General features: G+C 47.3%; 1 protein-coding gene across 5 annotated transcripts in view; it reads left to right on the top strand.

Moving 5' to 3' along the window:
- Positions 1-22,639, top strand: part of Spg7 (SPG7 matrix AAA peptidase subunit, paraplegin) — a 41,883-nt gene extending 19,244 nt beyond the window's left edge. For 4 of the 5 annotated variants that reach the window (XM_057753889.1, XM_057753892.1, XM_057753891.1 and 1 more), the window contains 10 exons: positions 155-317; positions 852-1,025; positions 7,214-7,338; positions 8,792-8,894; positions 10,859-10,969; positions 14,418-14,533; positions 16,841-16,997; positions 18,091-18,257; positions 18,725-18,802; positions 22,275-22,639. In XM_057753889.1, the coding sequence (XP_057609872.1) occupies positions 155-317; positions 852-1,025; positions 7,214-7,338; positions 8,792-8,894; positions 10,859-10,969; positions 14,418-14,533; positions 16,841-16,997; positions 18,091-18,257; positions 18,725-18,802; positions 22,275-22,439 (1,359 nt within the window). In that variant the 3' untranslated portion in view covers positions 22,440-22,639. The remainder of the gene's footprint in view (positions 1-154; positions 318-851; positions 1,026-7,213; positions 7,339-8,791; positions 8,895-10,858; positions 10,970-14,417; positions 14,534-16,840; positions 16,998-18,090; positions 18,258-18,724; positions 18,803-22,274) is intronic. The other variant, XM_057753893.1, reaches the window with a different exon arrangement.
- The last annotated feature ends 920 nt before the right edge of the window (positions 22,640-23,559 follow it).

Raw genomic sequence — 23,559 nt, 5'->3', positions numbered from 1 at the left:
TTCTTTTGGAGCTGAAAGCCTATGAAGCTTTGTTTTTCTAGACCCCTGAGACTGTAGCTGATTCACGACTGTCATAGGTTCTCTTCATATGAGTCACTTAAACATTCTCCATGAAAGGCTGAGTACTTAGTGTCACATGTCTGTTCCTCACTAGAGCCCAGAACGCTTCCTTCAGCTTGGTGCCAAGGTTCCAAAGGGTGCCCTATTGCTGGGACCTCCTGGTTGTGGGAAGACGCTGTTGGCCAAGGCAGTAGCCACGGAGGCTCAAGTGCCCTTTTTAGCAATGGCTGGCTCGGAGTTTGTAGAGGTCATTGGAGGTAGGTATGGGCTGGAAGTAAGGGCAGGGTTATTGGCCTAGTGCCTGGGAGGGCTTTTCATATAACCCTCCCTAACGTGGGGAGCTGAGTGGAACAGAGAAGAACAAACTTAGCCCAAGTTCAAATAAGCTTTGGTTCAAGCCAGGCAGAGGTGGCACACACCTTTAATTCCAGCACTCAGAAGCAGACGCAGATGGATCTGAGTCTGAAGCCAGCCTGGTCTACAGAGTGAGTTCCAGTATATCCCGGGCTGCACAGAAACCCTGTCTTTAAAACAAAACAAAACCAAACCCCCCCCAAAAAAAACAAAAACCAAAATCTTTGACCCACATCCACTTGGTAGTTGTGTGTTTTAATTCCACTTTCATCTGTGGCTTGGGAGTCCTGGATGAGAAGATGGCACTTCTGCTTCATCTGCAGAGAGTGGCCGGTTAGATATAGGCATCTTTGGTAGGAGATTTGCCTAGCTGTAACCCAAAAATAGTATTTGATTTCCTTCCTCTGCCTATCTCTTGACCCTCTGTGTCCCGTCAGGCCTGGGAGCTGCCCGTGTGCGAAGCCTCTTCAAGGAAGCCCGGGCCCGAGCCCCTTGCATAGTGTACATCGATGAGATCGATGCTGTGGGGAAGAAGCGGTCCACCTCCATGTCTGGCTTCTCCAACACAGAGGAAGAACAGACCCTCAACCAGCTCCTGGTCGAGATGGACGGTCAGTGCCACGCATGCCTTACCATACACTGTACACCAGAGGAGACTTCCTTCAGGGCAGATGAACCTGGTGACATTTTTTTGTTCTAACTTCTGGAATATCACTGGAAGGGGTATTATTTTTTCTTTAGCCACTGTTACTTAGTGTTGTTCACTCCTGCCCTAGTGAGAACATTATGCAAAGAATAGTTTAGATGTTGACATCTAACAGCAAAGTCAGGTTAAGAATTGTACATCCGTTTGCTACCTTTAACAAACGCCGCTTTTACAAGCCGGGCAATGGTGGTGCATGCCTTTAATCTGAGCACTTGGGAGGCAGAGATGGGAATCTTTGTGAGTTTGGGACCAGCCCAATCTACAGAATGAGTTCCCGGACAGGCTCTAAGCTCTAAAGCTACAGAGAAACCCTGTCTCAAAAAAACCAAAAGAAAGCCAGGCAGTGGTAACGCACACCTTTAATCCCAGCACTTGGGAGGCAGCGGCAGTGGATCTCTGTGAATTCGAGGCCAGCCTGGTCTACAAGGAGGTAACCCTCCTTGCAGGACAGTTATGTTAAAGACATCTTTTTGGGCGACTGTGATGTGTGTTTTTGATATTTTGAGACAGGGTTTCTCTGTGTAACAGCCCTAACTGTCCTGGATCTTACTTTGTAGACCAGGCTGACCTCAAACTCACAGAGTTTGCCTCCTGAGTGCTGGGATGACAGGCCCACACCCCCACACCTGGCTTATGTGTTGTGTGTATGATGTATTCTTAAGGCCAGGTGAGGCATTTATTTTGGGAGGAACAGTTTAATAACATGATCCTCAAGGCATTCAGAGTAACACATCACATCCGTGGTGGAGAGCGATGAGAGAGGACACATGATGTCTTCCTTCGGCCTTCATACACTGGTCCATGCTTGCACCTCCATGCGCATGCGTATGTTTGCACTCCTCACACACAGAGGCGTGTGAGAGTTCAACTCCTAGCTGTTGTGATGTCAGAGGGGCTGGTGTTATTTCATGAACTGTAAAGTTGCTATAGCTTTAAAAGTCAAAGGATAGGCTGGTACTGATGGCACACACCTTTAATCCTAGCACTCGAGAGGCAGAGGAAGGCAGATCTTTGTGAGTTCAAGGCCAGTTCTAGCATAACTAGGGCAACACAGAGAAACCCTGTCTTGAAAAAAACTTAAAAAAAAAAACAACTTAAAAAAAAAAATCAAAAGATACTTCAGGCAGTGGTGGGGCACAACTTTAATCCCAGCACTTAGGAGTCAGAGGCAGGCACATCTCTGAGTTTGAGGCCAGCCTGGTCTACAGAGCAAGTTCTAGGACAGCTAGGACTACATAGAGAAAACCTAAATCAATCAGTCAATCAGTGGATAGTTCTAACACTGAAGAGAAAAGGCATTGTGTTGTTGAGATGGTATGAGAATGGCTGCAAACAGAGCTGCCCACAGCTCTGCCTTTCCTGGCCCTTTTGTTGTCCAGTTGTCTGTCCACATATTAGTTCAGAGCCCATGGCAGGAGCAACACCTACCCCAGCAGCTGCTTTGCACACTGACAGCAAGTGCTCAGGGTCCAGTTTCCAGAGCATTAACTGCCTTGGGAGGTGTGGCTGGAGCAGTTAGTTCCCTGCTGAGGGCAGAGGACTACTAGAGACTCCTGATTCTTTCAGACCAGGCCTTGGACCTGACATGATGGTCTTTCTTGTCACAGCTATGGCTCTATGATTTATAAAGTGAGGTTGAACACATATCCCTCATCCTTCTGAACATTGACCAAGCATCCTTAATCATGAAGGAGACTCCAATAAACCCTTCTCCTGTGGGTGTCTTGCCCCCTCAAAGATATATTTTATTTAAATGGAGGCTTAAATGGATTTCATAACCTTACTATTGAACTAGAAAAGAAAATCTGTTAACCAGTGTGTTACCTCACACAACTTGACGACAGAGGCTATCTTTTTCAAGAGATCTGAGTCTACTAGAAAGCATGACATTTTTCTGAGCTGAATTTCTCTGAACGACCATAAAAATAGCTGTTTGTCCCCCAGGGTTGGCTGAGGAACTGGTTGCTTGTCAGCTTGGCCCAGCACTAACAAGTCTCTCTGTGTCCTCACAGCTGCGTACACTGGCTCCTTCAGATGCTCTGAGCCTAATCTTTGTTGTCTCCTCAGGAAGAGCACTTTCTGTTCATTGACTGCAGGGGAGCGAGTTGAGCGGATGTGGTGCTGGTCGTGGGAAAACTCCCCAGGGAATGAGAAATCCTAGTCACAGAGGCCTAAGCACAGGTGCTGTGGGCATTTCTGGGACTGTAAAGCTACGCAAGAGAGCCTGAGGCACGCGCCCCAGCCACCTACCTGGTGACCACACAGTCACTTGGCTGAAGATGTATTCTTAAGAAAAGGACTTTTTGGAGAGGGGTGCTTTTGAGACAGGGTTTCTCTGTGTAAAAAATCCTGGCTATTCTGGAACTCTCACCGTAGACCAGGCTGGCCTCGAACTCACAGACATCTGCCTGCCTCTGCCTCTCCAGTCAGAGCAAGAACTTTTTAATGTGGGTGGTATATGTTGTACAAGTTTTTGTTTAGGGAATGCTAATTCCACATAGGAGTCATTTTAAAATCCTAACAGGGCCAACCATGGTGGTTCACACTCTTAATTCCAGTACTTGGGAGGCAGAGGCAGGTGGATTTCTGTGAGTTTAAGGCCAGCCTGGTTGTGGCAAGTTTCAGGCTAGCCAGAACTACATAGTTTCTCTGGACACCCGCATCCCCAGACCAGAAGTTAGAAGTGAACACTTGAGTGAGAGAATCTGCTCTGTCTGGGGATTGGCTGCTTTGTTGGTGCTGTGTGATAATAAATGCCTGTTACTCTATGCTGAAGTTGTCAGGGTGTGGCCAACTTCTCTTTTTTTATTTATTTTTTTTATTTTTATTTATTTTCTTTTTTTAGATATTTATTTATTTACTTATTATCTATACAATATTCTGTTTGTGTGTATGCCTGCAGGCCAGAAGAGGGCACCAGACCTCATTACAGATGGTTATGAGCCACCATGTGGTTGCTGGGAATTGAACTCAGGACCTTTGGAAGAGCAGGCAATGCTCTTAACCACTGAGCCATCTCTCCAGCCCTATTTATTTATTTTCAAGATAGGTTGCTCTGTAGTTTCTGAGCCTGTCTGGAACTAGCACTTGTAGACCAGGCTGGCCTCGAACTCAAAGAGATCTGCCTATCTCTGCCTCCCAATTGCTGGGATTAAAGGTGTGCGCCACCACAGCCTGGTTCCACTCCTCACATCTCTGTTGTGTCATCGACCAGCTACCCAGCTCATGTGTCTGTTCCCCATTCTTCTCCCACACAGAGCCTCTCCCCGGCCTAGCTGGTTTGAGAGCTGGATTCTTCCGCCTCCAATCCCCATAGGAGTGATGGGATTATAGAAGCTTCTGCTATGCGTCTGGCTTTTGAATGAGTTCTGAGAATTCAGACTCAGGTCCTCATCCTACATAGCAAATGTTTTGTTTTGTTTTTTTTCTTTTTTTCCCCCCCTAAATGAGCCATCTTTCCAGTCCTGTTGTAATTTTTTGTTTTGTTTTTATTAGTTTGTTTTTAGGACTGGAGGGGGGCAAAGTCTTACTGTGTAGCCCTGGTTGGCCTGGATCTCAGAGACTCATTTGCCTCCACCTCCAATTAAAGGCGTGTGTCATCGTGCTCTGCTTTTTTGTTTGTTTGTTTGTTTTTGTTCGCTTGTTTTAAGACTTATTTATTCATGTGCTGGGTAGTAGTGTCGCACACCTTTATTCCAGCACTCAGGAGGCAGACACAGATGAATCTCTGTGAGTTCAAGGCCAGCCTGGTCTACGGAGCAAATTGCAGGACAGGCTTCAAGGCTACAGAGATACCCAATCTTGAAAAAACCAAAAAATAAGTTATTTTAAAAAAATATTTATTAATTATGTATCCTTGTATGCCTGCAGGCCAGAAGAGGTCACCAGTTCACGTGAGCCACCATGTGGTTACTGAGAATTGGACTCAGGACCTCTGGAAGAACAGCCAGTGCTCTTAACTGCTGAGCCATCTCTCTGGTCCCTTGTGGTCTAGGCTGGCTTTGAGCCCCCTGTGTAATTCAGGATGACTTTGAAGTTCTGATCCTCTCATTGCTCTCTAAAGTGATGGGGATGCAAATATGTGCCATCTTCCTGGCTCCTTAATTTATTTTTTATTTTGAGATAAACTCTCACTAGTTGCCCAAGATGGCCTTGAACTTGGCCATCCTGTCTCAGGCTTCCAAATATCTGGGTACAGGCCTGGCACACTTTTGTATATAACCTGTATAATATCAGAATTCCAGGGCACCTGGGCAGAGGCAGTCAAGAAGCATGGGCATGCTGGGTGTGATGGAGCACACCTGTAATCCCAGTACTCAGGATGCAAAGACAGGCAGATCTCTCTGAGTTGAAGGCCAGTTTCATCTATACAGCAAGTTTCCGGCCAGCCAGGGCTACCGAGATTGATTGTCTCATCAAAACAAGCAAAAGCAGCCTGAGCATGGCACCAGGAGGTCTCTGGCAGAACGTTCTATGTCTCTCCCTTAGCAGGCACATCTCTAGCTCTCAGCCTCGTGCTCTCTGTGCCATTATCGCTCTACCAAGTGCTCAGATATGCAGAGGAGCCTTGGGGCTGTGACAGAAGGCAGTGTCTGTGGTGCTTCTATGAGTCGGAACTCATTTTTAAAAATCAGCATTGTTTTTAGGCATCTGCTTAGCTTTGGCAAGGTGACCTTCTGCCCTGCTCTGTCCTTGAAGGTTCAGTGGATTATTGTCACTGTTATGGCTTGTCCGGTTTAAAGTGTGAAAAGGAGGAAATGACCTTCCTTCTTCCTCCTTCTTTTCTCCCTCCCTCCCTCCCTCCCTCCCTCCCTCCCTCCCTCCCTTCCTTCCTTTCTTCCTTCCTTCCGAGAGTCTCATGCATCCTAGGCTGGTCTTGAACTCAGTATGTGACTGAGGATTACCTTGAACTTCAGATCATCCTACCTCCAGAGTGCTAGTTTTACAGGTAATGGCTACCACACCTGGTCTATGTGGTGCTGAGGATTGAACCCAGGACTTCTGCATAGTCGGCAAGCTCTCTAGCAACTGACCACATTCTCTGCCCCTCCCCAGCTTCTTTAGAAAGAAGGTTTTTAAGGAGTTTTGTTGTTGTTGTTTGTTTTGGGAGGGTGGTGTCTATGTCTTTGTTCTCTTGGAGCTCCCCTGTAGACCAGGCTGACCTAAAACTCATAGAGATCCGCCTGCCTCTGCCTCCCAGATGCTGGGAGTAAAGGTGTGCGCACCACCACATCCGTCTATAAACCTCTGCCTCCCAGATGCTGGGAGTAAAGGTGTGCGCACCACCACATCCGTCTATAAACCTTGTTGTGTAGCTGATTTTTTCCCCAGTCAGATCTAGTCAAGGATCTGGGGAGGTTTCTGAGCTACTTTTTAAAAAACTATAGGTGCCATCCTGGTCTACAGAGCTAGTTCCAGGACAGGCTCCAAAGCCACAGAGAAACCCTGTCTCGAAAAACAAAAAACAAATAAAACAAATAAAAAACTATAGGTGTATAAATATTTTACATGTTTGTAAATATGTGTACTGCACGTGTGCCTCGTGCCCGTGGACGTCAAAAGAAAGCAAGCAGACCTCCTGGAATTAGACTAACAGATGGCTGTGAGCCACCTGATGTGAATCCTCTGCAAGAGTGGCCCTGGTTTTAACCACTGAATCCTCTCTCCAGCCCTACTTTTAATATCCTGGACAAGAACCCTCATGCCTAAACCCAAGTGTTAAAGTGTTTAGGCACCACACAGGAAGGGCGGTGGCAGCTCGGTAAGAACTGTGGCTCCTGGGGTGAGAATGTACTAGTCCCTTGCAGGGATGCTGCCTGCATCTCCAGGGGTCTTTGGGCAGTTCTGCCTCCACATCTGGCCAAGGGAAAGTGCTGTTGTTGAAGAACAAGCAGCTTCACACTTTTGGCATGACTTTGATTGAAAGTCATTGGGAAGGTGTCCCCACCTCATCATCTTTTTGGGAAGGAATCTGGTGGCCTTTTTGTCCCTGGACCTTTACTTTTCCCTCCTATGGTAAGGGCGTAGGGGAAAAGCCATTTTGTTGAAATCCCCCACTCCAAAGGCCACTCACTGTCTGCTCTGCTCTCCCAGGAATGGGCACTACAGACCATGTCATCGTCTTGGCATCCACGAATCGAGCTGATGTTTTGGACAATGCTCTGATGAGGCCTGGGCGACTTGATAGGCATGTCTTCATTGATCTTCCCACTCTGCAGGTCAGAACCGCTGGGAAGGAGGGCAGCTAGCTTTGCATAGCACAGTCCCTGTGGCTTGGGCACAGCCTTCCTTCCTTGGGAAGCTCTAGTTTTGCGGTTGTCATTGTTCTCTCTCTGGGGCTCAGGCTTGGTGTGGCATTGCTGTGGCCACTGGGGCCCAAGTATGTGGCCATGGCCCCTCTAGGAACCACAGAAATACCCAATGTCCTTTTGTATCCCAGGCTGGCCTTGAACTTGTGATGATCCTCCGGCCCTCCAGCTTCAACTTCTTTTTTTTTTCTTTTCTTTTCGGTTTTTCAAGACTGGGTTTCTCTGTAGGTTTGGAGCCTGTCCTGGAACTAGCTCTTGTAGACCACGCTGGCCTTGAACTCACAGCGATTCTCCTGCCTCTGCTAGGATTAAAGGAGTGTGCCACCACCACTTGGCATCAGCTTCAACTTCTTTTTTTTTTTTTTTTTTTTTTTTTTTTTTTTGGTTTTTCGAGACAGGGTTTCTCTGTGGCTTTGGAGCCTGTCCTGGAACTAGCTCTGTAGACCAGGCTGGTCTCGAACTCACAGAGATCCGCCTGCCTCTGCCTCCCGAGTGCTGGGATTAAAGGCGTGCGCCACCACCGCCCGGCTCAGCTTCAACTTCTTGAATGCTGGGTTCGCAGGCCTAAAGGTGGGACTTGCTCAGTGTTTACTCGCTGCTCTCTCCTAGCTCCACAGTGAGCATAAGTTTTCCCCAGTGGCTTCATCCCTACAGGTATGGAGTTGACTGCACTGGCCTAGGTTGAGGTGGTTTTTTGTTTTTTTTTTTTTTTTTTGCTTTTTCTTTTTTGAGACAGGGTTTCTCTATGTTTCCCTGTCTATCATGGAACGCTCTCTGCAGACCAGGCCGGCCTCAAACTCAGAGATTCATTTGCCTCCCAAGTGCTAGGACTAAAGGTGCAAGCCACCACTGTCTGGCTTAGGTTGAGTTTTAAAGTAAATTCTCTCAAGTCAAAATGAAGGCATTTCTCCTTTCCATCTTGAATTCTATGAGGTCATGGGATTTTCCATCCCTCTGTTAGATTTATTTATTTGTGCATTTTTATGTATATGAGTTTGTCTGCATGAATGCATGTGCACCATGTGTGTGCCTAGTGCCAGAGGAGGTCAAAGGAGTATCAGATCCCTTGGGTCCCTAGGAACTAAAGTTTCAGATGGTTGTGAACCATTATGTGGCTACTAGGAACCCAACCCAGGTCCTCTGAAAGAGCAACAAGGGTTCCTAACCTCTGAGCCATTTTCTTCAGCTTCTCATCATCTTGCCTCTCTAAATTGGTTTCCAAGACTACGGATATGACTGAGAATGTCAGTCATGCAGAAGCCACGTCCTATGACGCCACCAGTTTCATTCATGGAGCTCATGGGAGAAGGGTTTGTCTTGTTAGCAAGTGTGCTGAGTTCAGCCGTGTCCCCATCTGTGACAGGAGCGGCGGGAGATTTTCGAGCAGCACCTGAAAGGCCTGAAGTTGACCCAGCCCAGCAGTTTCTACTCCCAGCGACTGGCAGAGCTGACGCCAGGATTCAGTGGTACGACCTTGACCCCAGTACACACGATCATAATGGAGCATCCACCTCCCAGTGCAAGTGCCATCCCTGTTCTGAGTCACTAATCAGGCCTGGGTGAGATCAAGTGTGGATGTAAGCACCAAAGGGATAGATAGATCAGTGGGCTATCTTCCTCCCGGATGGTGGAAGCAACAGCAGAAGTGTTGTGTTGCTCACCCGACTTCACAGGCAGCCCTATGGTGTCCTCACTACAGTAGCGGGCAGTCAGCATTGTGATGGCCCCAGAGCTTCTGTAGCCAAGGACTGCGAGACAGTCTGCAGTGTCTCCTGTGTCGCCTCTACATAGAGAACACCTTCTAGTTTAGACTGTCCCACCAGACCTCCTCTGCACAGTCCCCATGGGATTTCCAATGAAGTAAAAATCACAACTCGGTGCCTGTAGTGATAGCACATGCCTTTAATTCCAGCTCTCAGGAGGCAGAGGCAGGCAGATCTCTGTGAGTTCGAAGACAGCCAGGCTACACAGAAAAACTCTGTCTCAGAGAGAGAGAGAGATCACAGTTAGGTTTCCTTCCTGTATAACTCCCATTTTAAAGGTACATTTAAAATTACCCTTGAGCTGGAGAGATGGCTCAGTGGTTAAGAGCATTGCCTGCTCTTCTAAAGGTCCTGAGTTCAATTCCCAGCAACCACATGGTGGCTCACAACCATCTGTAATGAGGTCTGGTACCCTCTTCTGCCCTGCAGGCATACACGCAAACAGAATATTGTATACATAATAAGTAAATAAATAAATAAATATTTAAAAAAAAAAATTACCCTGAAAGCCAGGCTGCTGGCTTTATGCCTATAATTGTTACTTTTCAGAATTTGTTAATTAATTAATTTATTTATTTTTAAAGATTTATTTACTAATTATGTATACAGTATTCTCAGTATTCTGTCTGCATGTATGCCTGCAGGTCAGAAGAGGGCACCAGATCTCATTACAGATGGTTGTGAGCCACCATGTGGTTGCTGGGAATTGAACTCAGGACCTTTGGAAGAGCAAGCAGTGCTCTTAACCACTGAGCCATTTCTCCAGCCCCTGTTAATTTATTTTTATTTCATATGCATTAGCATCTACACCTATAACCTTAAGCACTTGAGAGGCTGAGACATAAAAACTGCTGTGAGTTTAAGGACAGGCTAGGCTATAGCATGAGATCCTGTCTCTAAAAATAAAAACAAAATTTCTCTTAGACTACTTTCTTCTTTTTTGATTATGCTTCAGTTTTTAATAGAATTTGTACACATGAGAGCCCTTCATTCTTATTCTTCTGTACACATAAGAAATGTCAGGTGCCATAAAACAGCCAGAAGCAGACGGGAATCTGGAGTAGCATGGCATTGCAGTGCTGCCTGCTCCCCTCCCTCCCTCCCTCCCTCCCTCCCTCCCTCCCTCCCTCCCTCCCTCTTCCCTTCCTCCTCCCTCCCTCCCTCCCTCCTCCCTCCCTCCCTCCCTCCTCCCTCCCTCCTGCCACAGTTCACCAATGCTGGCATTTATTTTCTTTCTCTTCCCTCCCTTTTCCTGTTCTCCCTCCCTCCCCTTTCCTTTCCTTTCCTTTCCTTTCCTTTCCTTTCCTTTCCTTTCCTTTCCTTTCCTTTCCTTCCCTTCCCTTCCCTTCCCTTCCCTTCCCTTCCCTTCCCTTTCCTTCTACCCTTCTCCCTTCCTTTCTTCCTCCCTTCCTTTTTGTTCCTTTCTCTGTTGTGTTGCTATAGAGTTCCATCAGGTAGACTACGCTTGCCTAGAACTTGTAGTCCTCTTGCCTCAGCCTCCCCAGTAATAGAATCATAGACCTATGCCCCCACTTCTGGCTTTTTCCATTTTTGTTTTTCTTCATTAAAAGCTGAGTCTCCCTCCTTCCTTTTTTTTCCTTTTCCTAAATGCTGACAGGGAAGAGCCAGCCCCCCCCCCCATCCCTGCCTGTGGTTTGTGTTGACAGGCGCCGACATCGCCAACATCTGCAATGAGGCTGCCCTGCATGCTGCCCGGGAGGGGCACACATCTGTCCACACGTTCAACTTTGAGTATGCGGTGGAGCGTGTCATTGCCGGTATGAAGACACACCCCTTGTTAAGGCTTGCTAGGGCCAACACTTTCAGACAACCAGTCAGAAGTTGTCTGTGCCAGACAAGATGGGGGTTGGGTAGATGGAAGTAGGCCCAGGTTCTGTCATTACGTCAGTAGCAAGGAATTGTTACTTTTCCTCCATTTCAGATATTGTAAATCTATCTAAGAACAGACCTACTCCTCGAGCAAATATAAAATCATCTTCAAGTCCAATATGCTGGCACACATATTTATAATACCAATACTTGGGAGGTTGAAGATCATGAGTTCAAAATCACCCAAGTCTACATCTAAGCCAGCCTGTACTACATGAGATACTATCTCAACAAACTGGAGGGATGGGAGGGCAAGGCCAGGCATAATGACACATACCTTTAATCTAAGCATTCAGGAGGCAGAGGCAGGAGGATCTCTGAGTTTGAGGCCAGTTTGGTCTACAACTTGGTGAGTTCCACAAAAGCCAGGGTTATGTAGAGAGACCATATCTCAAAAAAAAAAAAAACCCTCCAAAAATAAGTTTCCTGTACTCCCATCTGTGGCATTGATTATCCTAGGTACCATGAAGTGACTGAGGGCCCACCTCAGACCAGATGAGGCACAGCCAGCCAAGTATGGTGTAGGGTAGAGGCTGCTGACCCCAAAAGACTACCTGCAGGGTCTGTGGGAGAGGGATAAACCTGCCACTGACTCTCATTTTTCTGAAACTAATCACTAGTGATTAACAAGATAGGAACCTCATTTTCCATCAAGAGGATGGGGTACAATTTGTTTAGTTTTGGTTGGTGTATGTTTTCTTTGAGATGGGATCTCATCATATAGCTTTGGCTGGCCTTAAAATCATAGAGATCTGCCTGCCTCAGCCTTCCAAGTGCTGGAATTAAAAGCAGGAATCATAATGTCCAGTGAACAAGGTTGCTTTGCAATGGTGCTTGACCAAAAGCTTCTTTTCTTTTTTTTTTGAGATAGGGTCTCTATGTAGTCCTGGAGCTCTCTAGGTGGATAGGATGGCCTTGAACTCATAGATCCTTCTGGCTCTGACTCCCGAGAGCTGGAATCAAAGGTGTGTGCCACCTTGCCTAGCTCATTTTGGCGTCTAAAATGGCATGTGCTGGAACCTCCTACACAATTTCTGTGAGCCATGCGTACATCAGACAAGACACAGTGGCAGCTGATCGTTCAGCTGGAGGTGATTGTGAGTGTCAAGTACAGGACCCTACACCCCACTTGAAAACCACTTTCCCTCAGAGCCAAGACGGAGGTTCACTCTCAGTGTTCAAACCCAAGACAATTAGTGTTTAGTGGGCCTGCCGGTTCTCATTTGCTCATCCCTGTGATGTCAGCTCCCACCAGAAAATAAAAACCTTAGAGAAAACATACTTCTACTTAATTTTTTAAATTTTTTTTGTTTGTTTGTTTTTTGTTTTTGTTTTTTTTGGTTTTTCGAGACAGGGTTTCTCTGTGGCTTTGGAGCCTGTCCTGGAACTAGCTCTGTAGACCACGCTGGTCTCGAACTCACAGAGATCCGCCTGCCTCTGCCTCCCGAGCGCTGGGATTAAAGGCGTGCGCCACCACCGCCCGGCTGTTTGTTTTTTGAGACAGGGTTTCTCTGTGTAGCTTTGGAGCCTGTCCTGGAACTTGATCTTGTAGACCAGGCTGGTCTCGAACTCACAGAGATCCACCTGCCTCTGTCTCCTAAGTGCTGGGATTAAAGGCGTGCATTACCCCTGCCCAGCTACATACTTTTACTTTTTTTTTTTTTTTTTTTTTTTTTTGGTTTTTCGAGACAGGGTTTCTCTGTAGCTTTGGAGCCTGTCCTGGAACTCCCTCTGTAGACCAGGCTGGCCTCGAACTCACAGAGATCCGCCTGTCTCTGCCTCCCGAGTGCTGGGATTAAAGGCGTGCGCCACCACCGCCCGGCTTTACTTTTTTATTTATATTTTTGAGAGAGGGTTTCACTATGTAGACCAGGCTGGACTGGAACTCACAGAAATCTGCCTGCCTCTGGAACTCCTAAGTGCTGGGATTAAAGGTGTGCATCACCGTGCCTGGCCAAAACATTCTTTTAGAAAAAGATATGGGCAGCTTCCATTCTGTTCTTTACTGGCTGCTATGGAGAAATCATAACTAGGTATTGACAGCTCTGTCTGTCCCTCCCTTAGGAACTTCCTGCTTCCAGAGGCTCAGCCTTGGGAACCTGTGGCATTTGTCCTGTCTTAGTTAGGGTTTCTAGTGCTGTAAAGAGACAGAACCATGGCAATTCTTTTTTTTTTTTTTTTTTTTTTTTTTGGTTTTTTCGTGACAGGGTTTCTCTGTAGCTTTGGTGCCTGTCCCGGAACTAGCTCTTGTAGACCAGGCTGGCCTCGAACTCCCAGAGATCCGCCTGCCTCTGCCTCCCGAGTGCTGGGATAGGATTAAAGGCCTGCGCCACCACCGCCCGGCGACCATGGCAATTCTTATAAAAGAAAACATTTAATTGAAGTGGCAGCTTACAGTTCAGAGGTTCAGTCCATTATCATCATGGTGGGGAGCATGGCTGTGTGTAGGCAGACAGGATGCTGGCTACATCTTGACCAGAAGGCAGTAGGAAGTGGACTGTCACTCTCGGCAGGATCTTGAGCATATATGAGACCTCAAAGCCCACCTTAGCAATGACATACTTCCTCCAACAAGACACCTACTCTAAATAGGCCACATCTCCTAATCGCACTGTTCCCTTTGGGGGCCATTTTCTTTTCAAACCTAAACATTAACTTGATGTCAGGTGTAGTGGCACCTGATGGCCTGGGCAACATAGTGAGACCCCGTCTCAAAAAGCAGCAACAGCAAAAAGATACACAGAATGGGAACTTAATGTTTGAAAAGTTTGGGATGGTAAATGACCAGAAGCTAAGCAGGGAAGGTTAAGTAGACATGCCTCTGAGGTGTGAGGTCCTCATCTCATGGAGGGAAGAATGGAAACAGAACACTGCAGCAGAGGCAGCTGCTGCTTTAATTCTGAAGGGGCCTCCTCATCCTGTCAGTGACAAAGTCAGAAGTCACTCATGGCATAGAGAGGGACGCACTGAAGACGAAGACTGTCCTAGTTCCTAACGAACTGCTTTGATAGCCCTGGGTGGTGGCGCACCTTTAGTCCTAGCACTCGTGTATCTTTGAGCTTGAGGCCAGTCTGGTTTACAGATCAAGTTTTAGGACAGCCAGCGCTACATAGAGAAACCCTGTCTCCAAAATCCAAAACAAGAAAAGAAAGAACTGTTTTGATGGTTCCCAAGAAACCCTCCACTCCACCTCTTCCCAGGGTTCCCTGGAGTCTGGCTGTCAAGAGGGATGTCTGTGTGAAATGTCAGCAGAGCTACAGAAGTGCCAAGCAAGAAGACAGTGCCCAGAAGGTACCCAGCATATTGTTGCTGAACTTGGTTCTTGTCTTCTTTCAGGAACTGCTAAAAAGAGTAAGATCCTTTCCAAGGAGGAGCAGAGAGTGGTTGCCTTCCATGAGTCTGGCCATGCCTTGGTCGGTTGGCTGCTTGAGCACACAGAAGCTGTAATGAAGGTGGGTTGTGATGAAGCGGTGGTGGGTGATCTGAACTCTACAGTTGACCCATCTGCTCTGGGAAACACCACGTGTGTTTCTGTTATGTGAAAGAAATTTTATCACCAACTTGGCATGACTCTGGCTGTATCCCTGGCAGGAACTAGGAGGGAGAGGCTGGAGTGGGTCCTAAACCTTAGCTACCAGGCATGAGGGGAAAGTTTCCTAGGTCCAAGTCCTCTGTCTCTGACCATTTGAGCCTCATGGCAGAGAGCTGAACTTGTTTCTGCTCAGAACGGCAAATGTTTCTTTGAGATAGTTTCCAGAAATCATGTAGACTATGCATAGAGACCCTTGAGGAATCCAGGGGTATGGGACAAAAGATATGGCATCCAGCTTACCCTCTAGGGAGGCCTGGGTAGCTCTGACAAATAGCAAGGAATCTATAGGGGCTGGTAAAACCACTGTTCCCGCCCCAGCAGTTCAGGATGAGACAGTGCAGCAGACAGCAGACTGCCTGTATGTGCACACTTGCTCAGTTCCGCTGCTGTTTTCAGAGCTAACAGCATATTGTCTGCTCTCTTTGAAGTAGATTGGAGCAGTCCCTCTGTTCCTGGATTGACAGTTTAATGCCTACCTGCTACCCTATGGCATATTTGGCTGACACTGATCTGGGGACCAGGCCCAGCTTGAGGCAGGCGGGCACTAATGAATTCAGTAGCAAAATAAATACTGTTTGAAAACGCCAAACAAATACCAAACTCAGAGCCGGGCGGTGGTGGCGCACGCCTTTAATCCCAGCACTTGGGAGGCAGAGGCAGGCGGATCTCTGTGAGTTCGAGACCAGCCTGGTCTACAAGAGCTAGTTCAGGACAGGCTCCAAAACCACAGAGAAACCCTGTCTCGAAAAACATAAAAACAAACAAACAAAAAAAACAAATACCAAACTCAAAATTTCTTTTTGCGCTCAAAATTGTCACTTGATTTTTATGGCTGCAAGCATGGCTGTGTTCTGTTAAGGAACCTGTGGCTGTCACTGTGATCCTGATGGATCGTGACCACAGTTTGTTCTTATTATAGACATTAAATCATCTTCTAAGAAAATTTCTTGCCAGACATTGGTGGTGCGCGCATTTAATCCCAGCACTCAGGTAGCAGAGGCAGGTGGATCTCTGTTTGAGGCCAGCCTGGTTTACAGAGTGAGTTCCAGGACAAGTCAGGGCAACGCAAAGAATCCTGTCTCAAAAGACAAAACAAAACAATTTTCTTTTTGCTGGGTGGTGGTGGCCTACCACACCTTTACAACCGGTCTCAAAAAACAAAAACAAATTTTTTTTTCTTTGTGTGGGGGTATTTTGGCTACATGTATGTCAGCATACCACATATGTGCCTAGTTCTCATGGAAGCCAATAGTGGCCATTGGATCCTCTTGAACCAGAGTTACAGGTGGTTGTGAACCACCATGTGGGTGCTGGGAATCAACCTCACAATCCTGTGGACAGTCAGTGCTCTAACTACTGAGCCATCTCTCCAGCCCCCATCTTTTTTCTTTCTGACAGTTCTGGGGATCCAACCCAGGATAGCACATGGAAAACAAGCTCTTTGCTACTGATTGTAGTCATGGCCCTGAGTTTAAAGTTAATGCTAGCTTCTGCCTGGGTCTCACAGGCAGCTGGGCCTACATAGACCTGTCCCATACACTTTTTCTTTCTTTTCTTTTTTTTTTTTTTTTCTTTTTTTTCTTTTTTTTCTTTTGGTTTTTCAAGACAGGGTTTCTCTGTGGCTTTGGAGCCTGTCCTGGAACTAGCTCTTGTAGACCAGGCTGGTCTCGAACTCACAGAGATCCGCCTGCCTCTGCCTCCCGAGTGCTGGGATTAAAGGCGTGCGCCACCACCACCCAGCTCCATACACTTTTTCTTGTCATACAGCAGCTTCTTCTTGGCCTGCTGGGGAAGTAGTCCCACCTCTTTCTCAAATGTCTGGCATTGTAGGAGGAGAAGGCAAGGGTAGGATGGCCTCCCTTCCTTGGGTATATCCCAGTTTCCCACGGATCAGCGCCGACTGGTGTGTGAGGTGAAGTTTGCCCTTACACCTTGGGACTGCTTCTAAGAGAACTGTCATGTTGACTTGCTGTGCACACAGTGCTACTGATGAACACATCACACAGAAACTCCTGTTTCCACGAGCTGCTTCTGCAGCGTGAGGATTCTCTAAGAATTGTGACATATAGACTAGCCTGAGTGGCTCCTTGGCGACCTGATGATGGTTCTAGGAGGCTCCTGTCTCCCTTTGAGCTCACTTGCTCCCTGCTCTGTTGGTGTTCTGCAGGTCTCCATAGCACCTCGAACAAACGCTGCTCTGGGCTTCTCTCAGATGCTCCCTCGGGACCAGTATCTCTTCACCAAGGAACAGCTGTTTGAGCGGATGTGCATGGCGCTAGGTGGTCGCGCGGCTGAGGCCATCTCATTCAGCAGGGTGACCTCTGGTGAGGAGCCAGCCTTAGGGTTTGTCTTGGTCAAAGTCCTCTGTCTAATGCCTGCTTCCTTCTGCTCAGTGCACTTGACGGGGGGACTGGTGGAAGATGTGTGCAGTGCAGATGGTCTGAGCCAGAGGAGATCTGGAACGAAGCAAAAGCCTTACTTTAAGATGCTTACTGTAGCCGGGCGGCGGTGGTGCCTGCCTTTAATCCCAGCACTCGGGTGGCAGAAGCAGGCAGATCTCTGTGAGTTAGAGGCCAGCCTGGTCTACATAGCAAGTTCTAGGACAGCTAGGGCTGTTACACAGAGAAACCCTGTCTTGGAAAAACAAACAAACAAACAAAAGATACTTATTTTAAAACTTTCATATAGACTGTAAATACATTTGCTTGGTTAATCGCTGGTCATGGCTACATAGAACTGGATATTAGAGCATTCGCTAGATATACAGAAAGGTAATGGGGGTCTCAGGGACATTGTGCCTCAAAAATGACAGGCTTCCCTAGTACAGACCTGGCCATATGCTTGAATGTGTCACTGATGTAAGGCAAGCCATTGTCCTGAGTAGTTAAGTTTTTTCCTTTAAGAAGCAGTAATGAGCCAGGTGGTGGTGGCGCACACCTTTAATCCCAGCACTCGGGAGGCAGAGACAGGCAGATCTCTGTGAGTTCGAGACCAGCCTGGTCTACAAGAGCTAGTTCCAGGACAGGCTCCAAAACCACAGAGAAACCCTGTCTCGAAAAACCAAAAAAAAAAAAAAAAAAAAAGAAGAAGCAGTAATGAGCCAGTAAAATAGCTCAGCAGGTAAAGGGGCTTGCTGTCAAGTCTGCTGATTGGAGATCAGTCCCTAGAATCTATGTTGTGAAATAAGGGAACCAACTCTGGCAAGTTCTTCTGGCATTTGCCTGTGTGTGTGTGCGCACACACATAAAAAAATGTAATTTAAAAAACAAAAGGAAGTACTGTGTCCCAGTTAGTGTCTTGCTATGGAAGTTGTAAGCACAGTGTTGTGGGAGTCTGGTGCTGCTTGGGCTGCGACAGCCTGAGGTCAGGTGCTCCTGTGCACGTACGCTCTTCAGAATACCTCTCTCTGGATTCCAGGGGCCCAGGACGACTTGAAGAAGGTCACCCGCATTGCCTACTCCATGGTGAAACAGTTTGGGATGGCACCTAGCATTGGGCCTGTCTCCTTTCCTGAGGCACAAGAGGGCCTCATGGGCATTGGACGGCGTCCCTTCAGTCAGGGCCTCCAGCAGCTGATGGACCATGTGAGTGTCCTCACTGCCCATGGGTGTCTCCCCTGCAAGAGCCTGTTAGCGCCCTCAAATGAGCATGTACTGAAGGCTGAGTGTGGCTGGTTTTGTTCTGAACTCTGACTTGTTAAGTGTGTTCTTTTGGCTGAGGACCTAGATGGCTCCAAATAAAGCTAGATGTGGGACTGGGCAGAATGTCCAATGTAAGGATACCAAGTGGTAGAGCAGTGTATGATCCCTGTAGCCCGCACCTGGGTCTGCTCAGGGCCAGTCGTGAGCAGCAGCTGTGGGTTGTCCAGTCACTCTCTCGAGGGTGAGGGTGGCTGGTGGGTGTGAGGACAGAAGACGGTGCTGTGTGTTGGGAAGGACGGGCTTGCTCCTGAGCCATGTTTTCTTCACCTTGGTGTTAGAGCTGGCTGTCAGTGAGTCTGTGGACGGTGCCCCACACCTCTGTCATGACAGACTCATCCCTTCCTTTACAGGAAGCCAAACTGCTGGTGGCTAAGGCCTACAGACACACTGAGAAGGTGCTGCTAGACAACCTGGACAAGCTGCAGGCGGTGAGGACACGTGGGCCAGGCATCCCCAAAGCGTCTTTGGAGCCTAGAAGTGTAGGGGACAATGTGGTCAATACTGACACCCCCTATTCAGCTAGAATGTTTCCCCGTCTTCTCACCACAGTCTTGTCAAGCCAGTGCATTCAAAAGAGAGTTTCTTCTGCCCTCGTGCACAGGTTATGGAGCACGAGCAGTAATCAACATTGAATTGTAGGGGGTTTCCAGCACTTAAACTTTTTCTCCGGGGAAAAAAAATAGCTATTTTTCAATTTATTTTTAATTATGTGTGTGTGTCTGTGTAGGTGTGTAAGTATCTGCATTTGAGTGCAAGTGACCACAGAGGCCAAAGGAAGGAGCTGGAACTACAAGTGGTTGTGAGCCACCTGAGCAGAGTCTGGGAAAGGAGTTTGGCTCCTCTGCAAGAGTAGCTTTTCTTCTCCACCTTTTTTTTTTTTTTTTGTGTGTGTGTGTGTGTGTGTTTTTTGTTTTTGTTTTTCGAGACAGGGTTTCTCTGTGGTTTTTGGAGCCTGTCCTGGAACTAGCTCTTGTAGGACAGGCTGGTCTCGAACTCACAGAGATTCACCTGCCTCTGCCTCCCAAGTGCTGGGATTAAAGGTGTGCGCCACCACCGCCCGGCACTTTCTCCAACTTCTTCTTTTGTGGACTCTCTGTTTTTGAGACAAGGTCTCTGTGTAGCCCTGGCTATCCTAACTCACTGTGTAGACCAGGCTGGCCTCAAACTCTCAGAGCTCTCCATGCCTCTGCCTCCCATGTGTTAGAATTAAGGTGTGTGCCACTATACACACCTAGTATATGCTCTTTACCACCAAGACACCTCTCCAGCCCTCCCTCAAATTTTTTCAAAGATCTTTTCATTTTAGAATAGATTTAGATTGAGAAAAACTACACCTATATAGTACAGTGTTCCCTAGTCGTCAGGTGTGTGCCCCGCAGTCACCATTTCCTCAGTACCAGGCATCCTCACTCCAGCAGCCCAGCACTGAGCCCTTAGTGGATGCACACTTGCTCACCTTCCCAGCGGCCTGGATCCCACCGGACACACAGTCACTACATCTTACACTCCTCCTTCCTGTGACAGTCTCTCAAACCTCTGTCCTAAGGACAGCACAGACCTGCTGGATGTCCTGTGGGATTATCTGGTATTGAGGTGTGGGCAGTCAATTTTGAAAGGGAAGAAGGCTCCAGAGGTGAGGACACTGTGTCCCTAGGTTATGATGGCTTCTACCCAGAAGGCAGTGGAAGTGATAGCTCTTGGTGCCACATGAAGACAGACAAGAGTTGGTGTGGGTAGTTATTTCTAGCCTTTTGCTTCCTTAAAATGAGGCACCAGAGCCAAGCATTGTTGCTGCAGGCTTGTTGGTACAGGCCTGTCACCCCAGCTCTCTGGAGGCAGAATCACAAGAATAGTTGAGTTCATGACCAGCGTAGCCTACAGAGTGACATCTTGCTTCCAAAAATTAAAAAAAAAATCTTAAAAAAAAAAAAAGCCAGGCATGGTGGCACTCACCTTTAATCCCAACACTCAGGAGCTACGTAGAGGCAGGCAGATTTGAGTTCAAGTCCAACCTGGTCTACAAAGCAAGTTCCAGAACAGCCAGAATTGTTACACAAAAAAACCCTGTTTCAAAAAAAAAAAAAAAAAAAAAAAACAACCGTTTCAGACCCTCAGAGTATTGATCCTATGGCAGTGCAGTCTCTGCTGAAGTAACCTCTGATTAGCAAGGAGCCAGTGTTACTGTACAGAACTTCAGCTTAATGTACTGCAGGGGTGGGGGTTGGAAAGACCGCCAATGGGGTACCCACTGACTGCAGAATGGAGCTACCTCTATTTGGGCTGAACTAGAGCAAATAGGTTTTAGTCTAGTGACAGATGAGAGCAAAGGGGAACTGTGCCTCTTTCAGTACAGCTGCAGACATCACCCAGGGGCCTAGATGTCTAAAGCCCAGCATCACCAAAAACAAAAGGAAAATGTGGAAGAGTTTTCTTTTAAATATTGGGTGGTTTTTTAGATTTACTTGTTTATTATCTGTGCATGTACCTGAGTGTATATATGTGTACCACAAATGTGCAGGAACCTGTGAAGGTCAGAAGAGGTCGTTGCTTCCTTGGAATTAGAGTTATAGGCATTGAAAGCTGCCATGTAGGTGCTGGGAACCAAACCCAGGTCCTCTGTATGAGCAGCAAGCACCACCTTTAGCCTCTGAGGTGGAAGAGTTTTGTTTTGTTTCTGTTGTTAAAATAGAGTCTCACTGTGTAGCCGTAGCTGACCTGGAACTACAGAGACCTCAAACTCATAAACCTGCTTTTCCCTTTGGCTCTAGTGTGCTGGGGTTAAAGAAGTATTCCACCATACCCAGCGCTTGGGAAGAGTTTTGTTTATTTTGTTTTTTTTTTTGTTTTTTTTTTTAATTATTATGTATACAGTGTTCTGTCCACATGTATGCCTAGGTCAGAAGAGGGCACCAGATCTTATTACAGATGATTGTGAGCCACCATGTGGTTGCTGGGAATTGAACTCAGGACCTTTGGAAGAGCAGGCAATGCTCTTAACCTCTGAGCCATCTCTCCAGCCCCCTGGGAAGAGTTTCTTTTTTTTTGTTGTTGTTTTTGTTTTTGTTTTTTTTAAATAATTTATTTAACTTTATTTTATGTGCATTGGTATGAAGGTATCAGATCCCCTGGAACTGGAGTTACAAACAGTTGTGAGCTGCCATGTGGGTGCTGGCATTTGAACCTGGGTCTTCTGGAAGAACAGCCAGTGCTCTTAACTGCTGAGCCATTTCTCCAGCCCCCAGGAAGAGTTTCTTAACCAGCAAAATGTAGCAGGGTATGGCCACAGACACAGGACCTTTAGGATAAAAATATTTTCTGGGCCAGGCATGGTAGCATATGCTTGTAATCTTGGGATTCAAGAACTTGAGACAAATATAGCAAGCTTGAAGTCAGCCTGAGTTTATATATATATTTCTGTCTGGGAATATAATAATGACGAAGATGATGATGATGATGTTCATGTTTGACTGTATCCAGAGGAGCAGAAATCCCTCCCCAGTTGTGTCAGTTGGTGCCTAGCTCCACAAATTCCAAGCATGAGGCTCTGTATTTAGCTTCCCCGCCTGCCTCTCCCAGACACACATACCTTGTTTGGTGAAGGAAATTGCACTTGCCAGAAATAAGCAGAGGTTTTGAAAGGAAATAGAAAAATTAATGAGGCTGGCAGCTGACAGCTCACTTTTAGGGTAAAGACAGGGAGCAATTCTTTGCCTTAACTGCCTTTGCTCCTGTCTCTCTCTGGGAAGCCGACCTTTCGGAGGCACCCTGCTCACAGATTAGCCCTCCTGCTCTCCTAGGACACAGAGACGGTCTGTGGGATGGGTCTCATCTCTGATGTCTGCCCTCCAAGGCTCTTGTCTTTGTCCAGGGCACTCACACTGCCGTGCTTGTTCTTTCTAGCTGGCGAATGCCCTTCTGGAAAAGGAAGTGATAAACTATGAGGACATTGAGGCCCTCATTGGCCCACCACCCCACGGGCCAAAGAAAATGATCGCACCACAGAAATGGATTGATGCTGAAAAGGAGAAACAAGCCTCGGGGGAGGAGGAGGGTCCGGCTCCCTAGCCCCCACCTCGAAGGCCCAGCTCCACTTTTCTCGACTGCACCTGCAGTTAACTCGGAACTTGTCGACCAGCTGCCATCAGCCTCTGAGAGTCTTCTCACCTGAAACTTTAATCTCAGCCTCTGTCAGCTCTCTCTGGTTTCTCATGAAGACTTCTGATAACTATTTATTGATTCAGGATTAGTAAATCGTTGGCAGAGACAACTGACTTTCCATGTGTATTGCTTTCCTTGTGGGATGTGTGCATGTTTGAGTTGAGTCCCTGGGCTTCAGGTGCCCTCCATGTGTGGCGCTGTAGATGTGACGGCGGCCCACCGGTTGGACTGAATGGTCCCGTTTGTGTCCTGGGTGCCCCTAGAATGCTAATAGGATCCGAGATGAAAGACCCTCTGGGCTGACTGTCCGCATCTCAGGGCACACTCATTGGGTGTGGGGGTTGGGAACAGGCACTGGTGGAAGATGCAGATACTGCCACCTACTGCCCTGTGCACCAGCAAATGGAGTCTCTCCTGCCGGGTCCTTCTTATGTAGAGTGCCTTAGCTTCCACCACCAAAATTGATACCTTTCCCATTTTGTTGTAGAGAATCGACATTTGAGCTGTGCAGCCATGAGTCTTGTTTCCCTTCATATCATGATCCCTTCAGTGGCAAGACAAGCTCTTTGTGTAGGATCTGAACTCAAACCATGTGGGGTGAGCCACAGGCGCTTGTTGGTTCAGTTTCTGCCCGTGGCACCTCCACCCTTCCTGTGCAGGGGCATTTGGAGCATGGGTTACAGTGACTTCCTGTCAGAGCAAATTGTTATTGCCCAGCACTCTGCACCTGAGGAAACTGCTGAACAGTAGGAGCAGTAGCAGGGCCAGCAGCAGCATTTGGGGTGCCTCAAGGGGTTTGTAAGAACATTTTTGATCTGAGTTCTGATTCTTACCAAAGAGTGCATAATAAGGTTTCCTATTTCTCTAAGCAGTGTCTTAAGTAGGCATGAGAACCTGAGTTCCATCACTGAACTCAGAGTCCTCTGACGAGTCCATGCCAGGGCACACAAATGCCCAGATCCATACTCACAAATAAGTATGCCAGGCCTGGATGTACTTGGAGGAAGATACAGGCAGATTTTGATGA

This window comes from Chionomys nivalis, chromosome 21 (genome assembly GCF_950005125.1).
Source record: "Chionomys nivalis chromosome 21, mChiNiv1.1, whole genome shotgun sequence".
Lineage (NCBI taxonomy): Eukaryota > Metazoa > Chordata > Mammalia > Rodentia > Cricetidae > Chionomys > Chionomys nivalis.
Note: the sequence above shows the minus strand (reverse complement) of the source record. Positions and strands in the feature narration are given on the sequence as shown.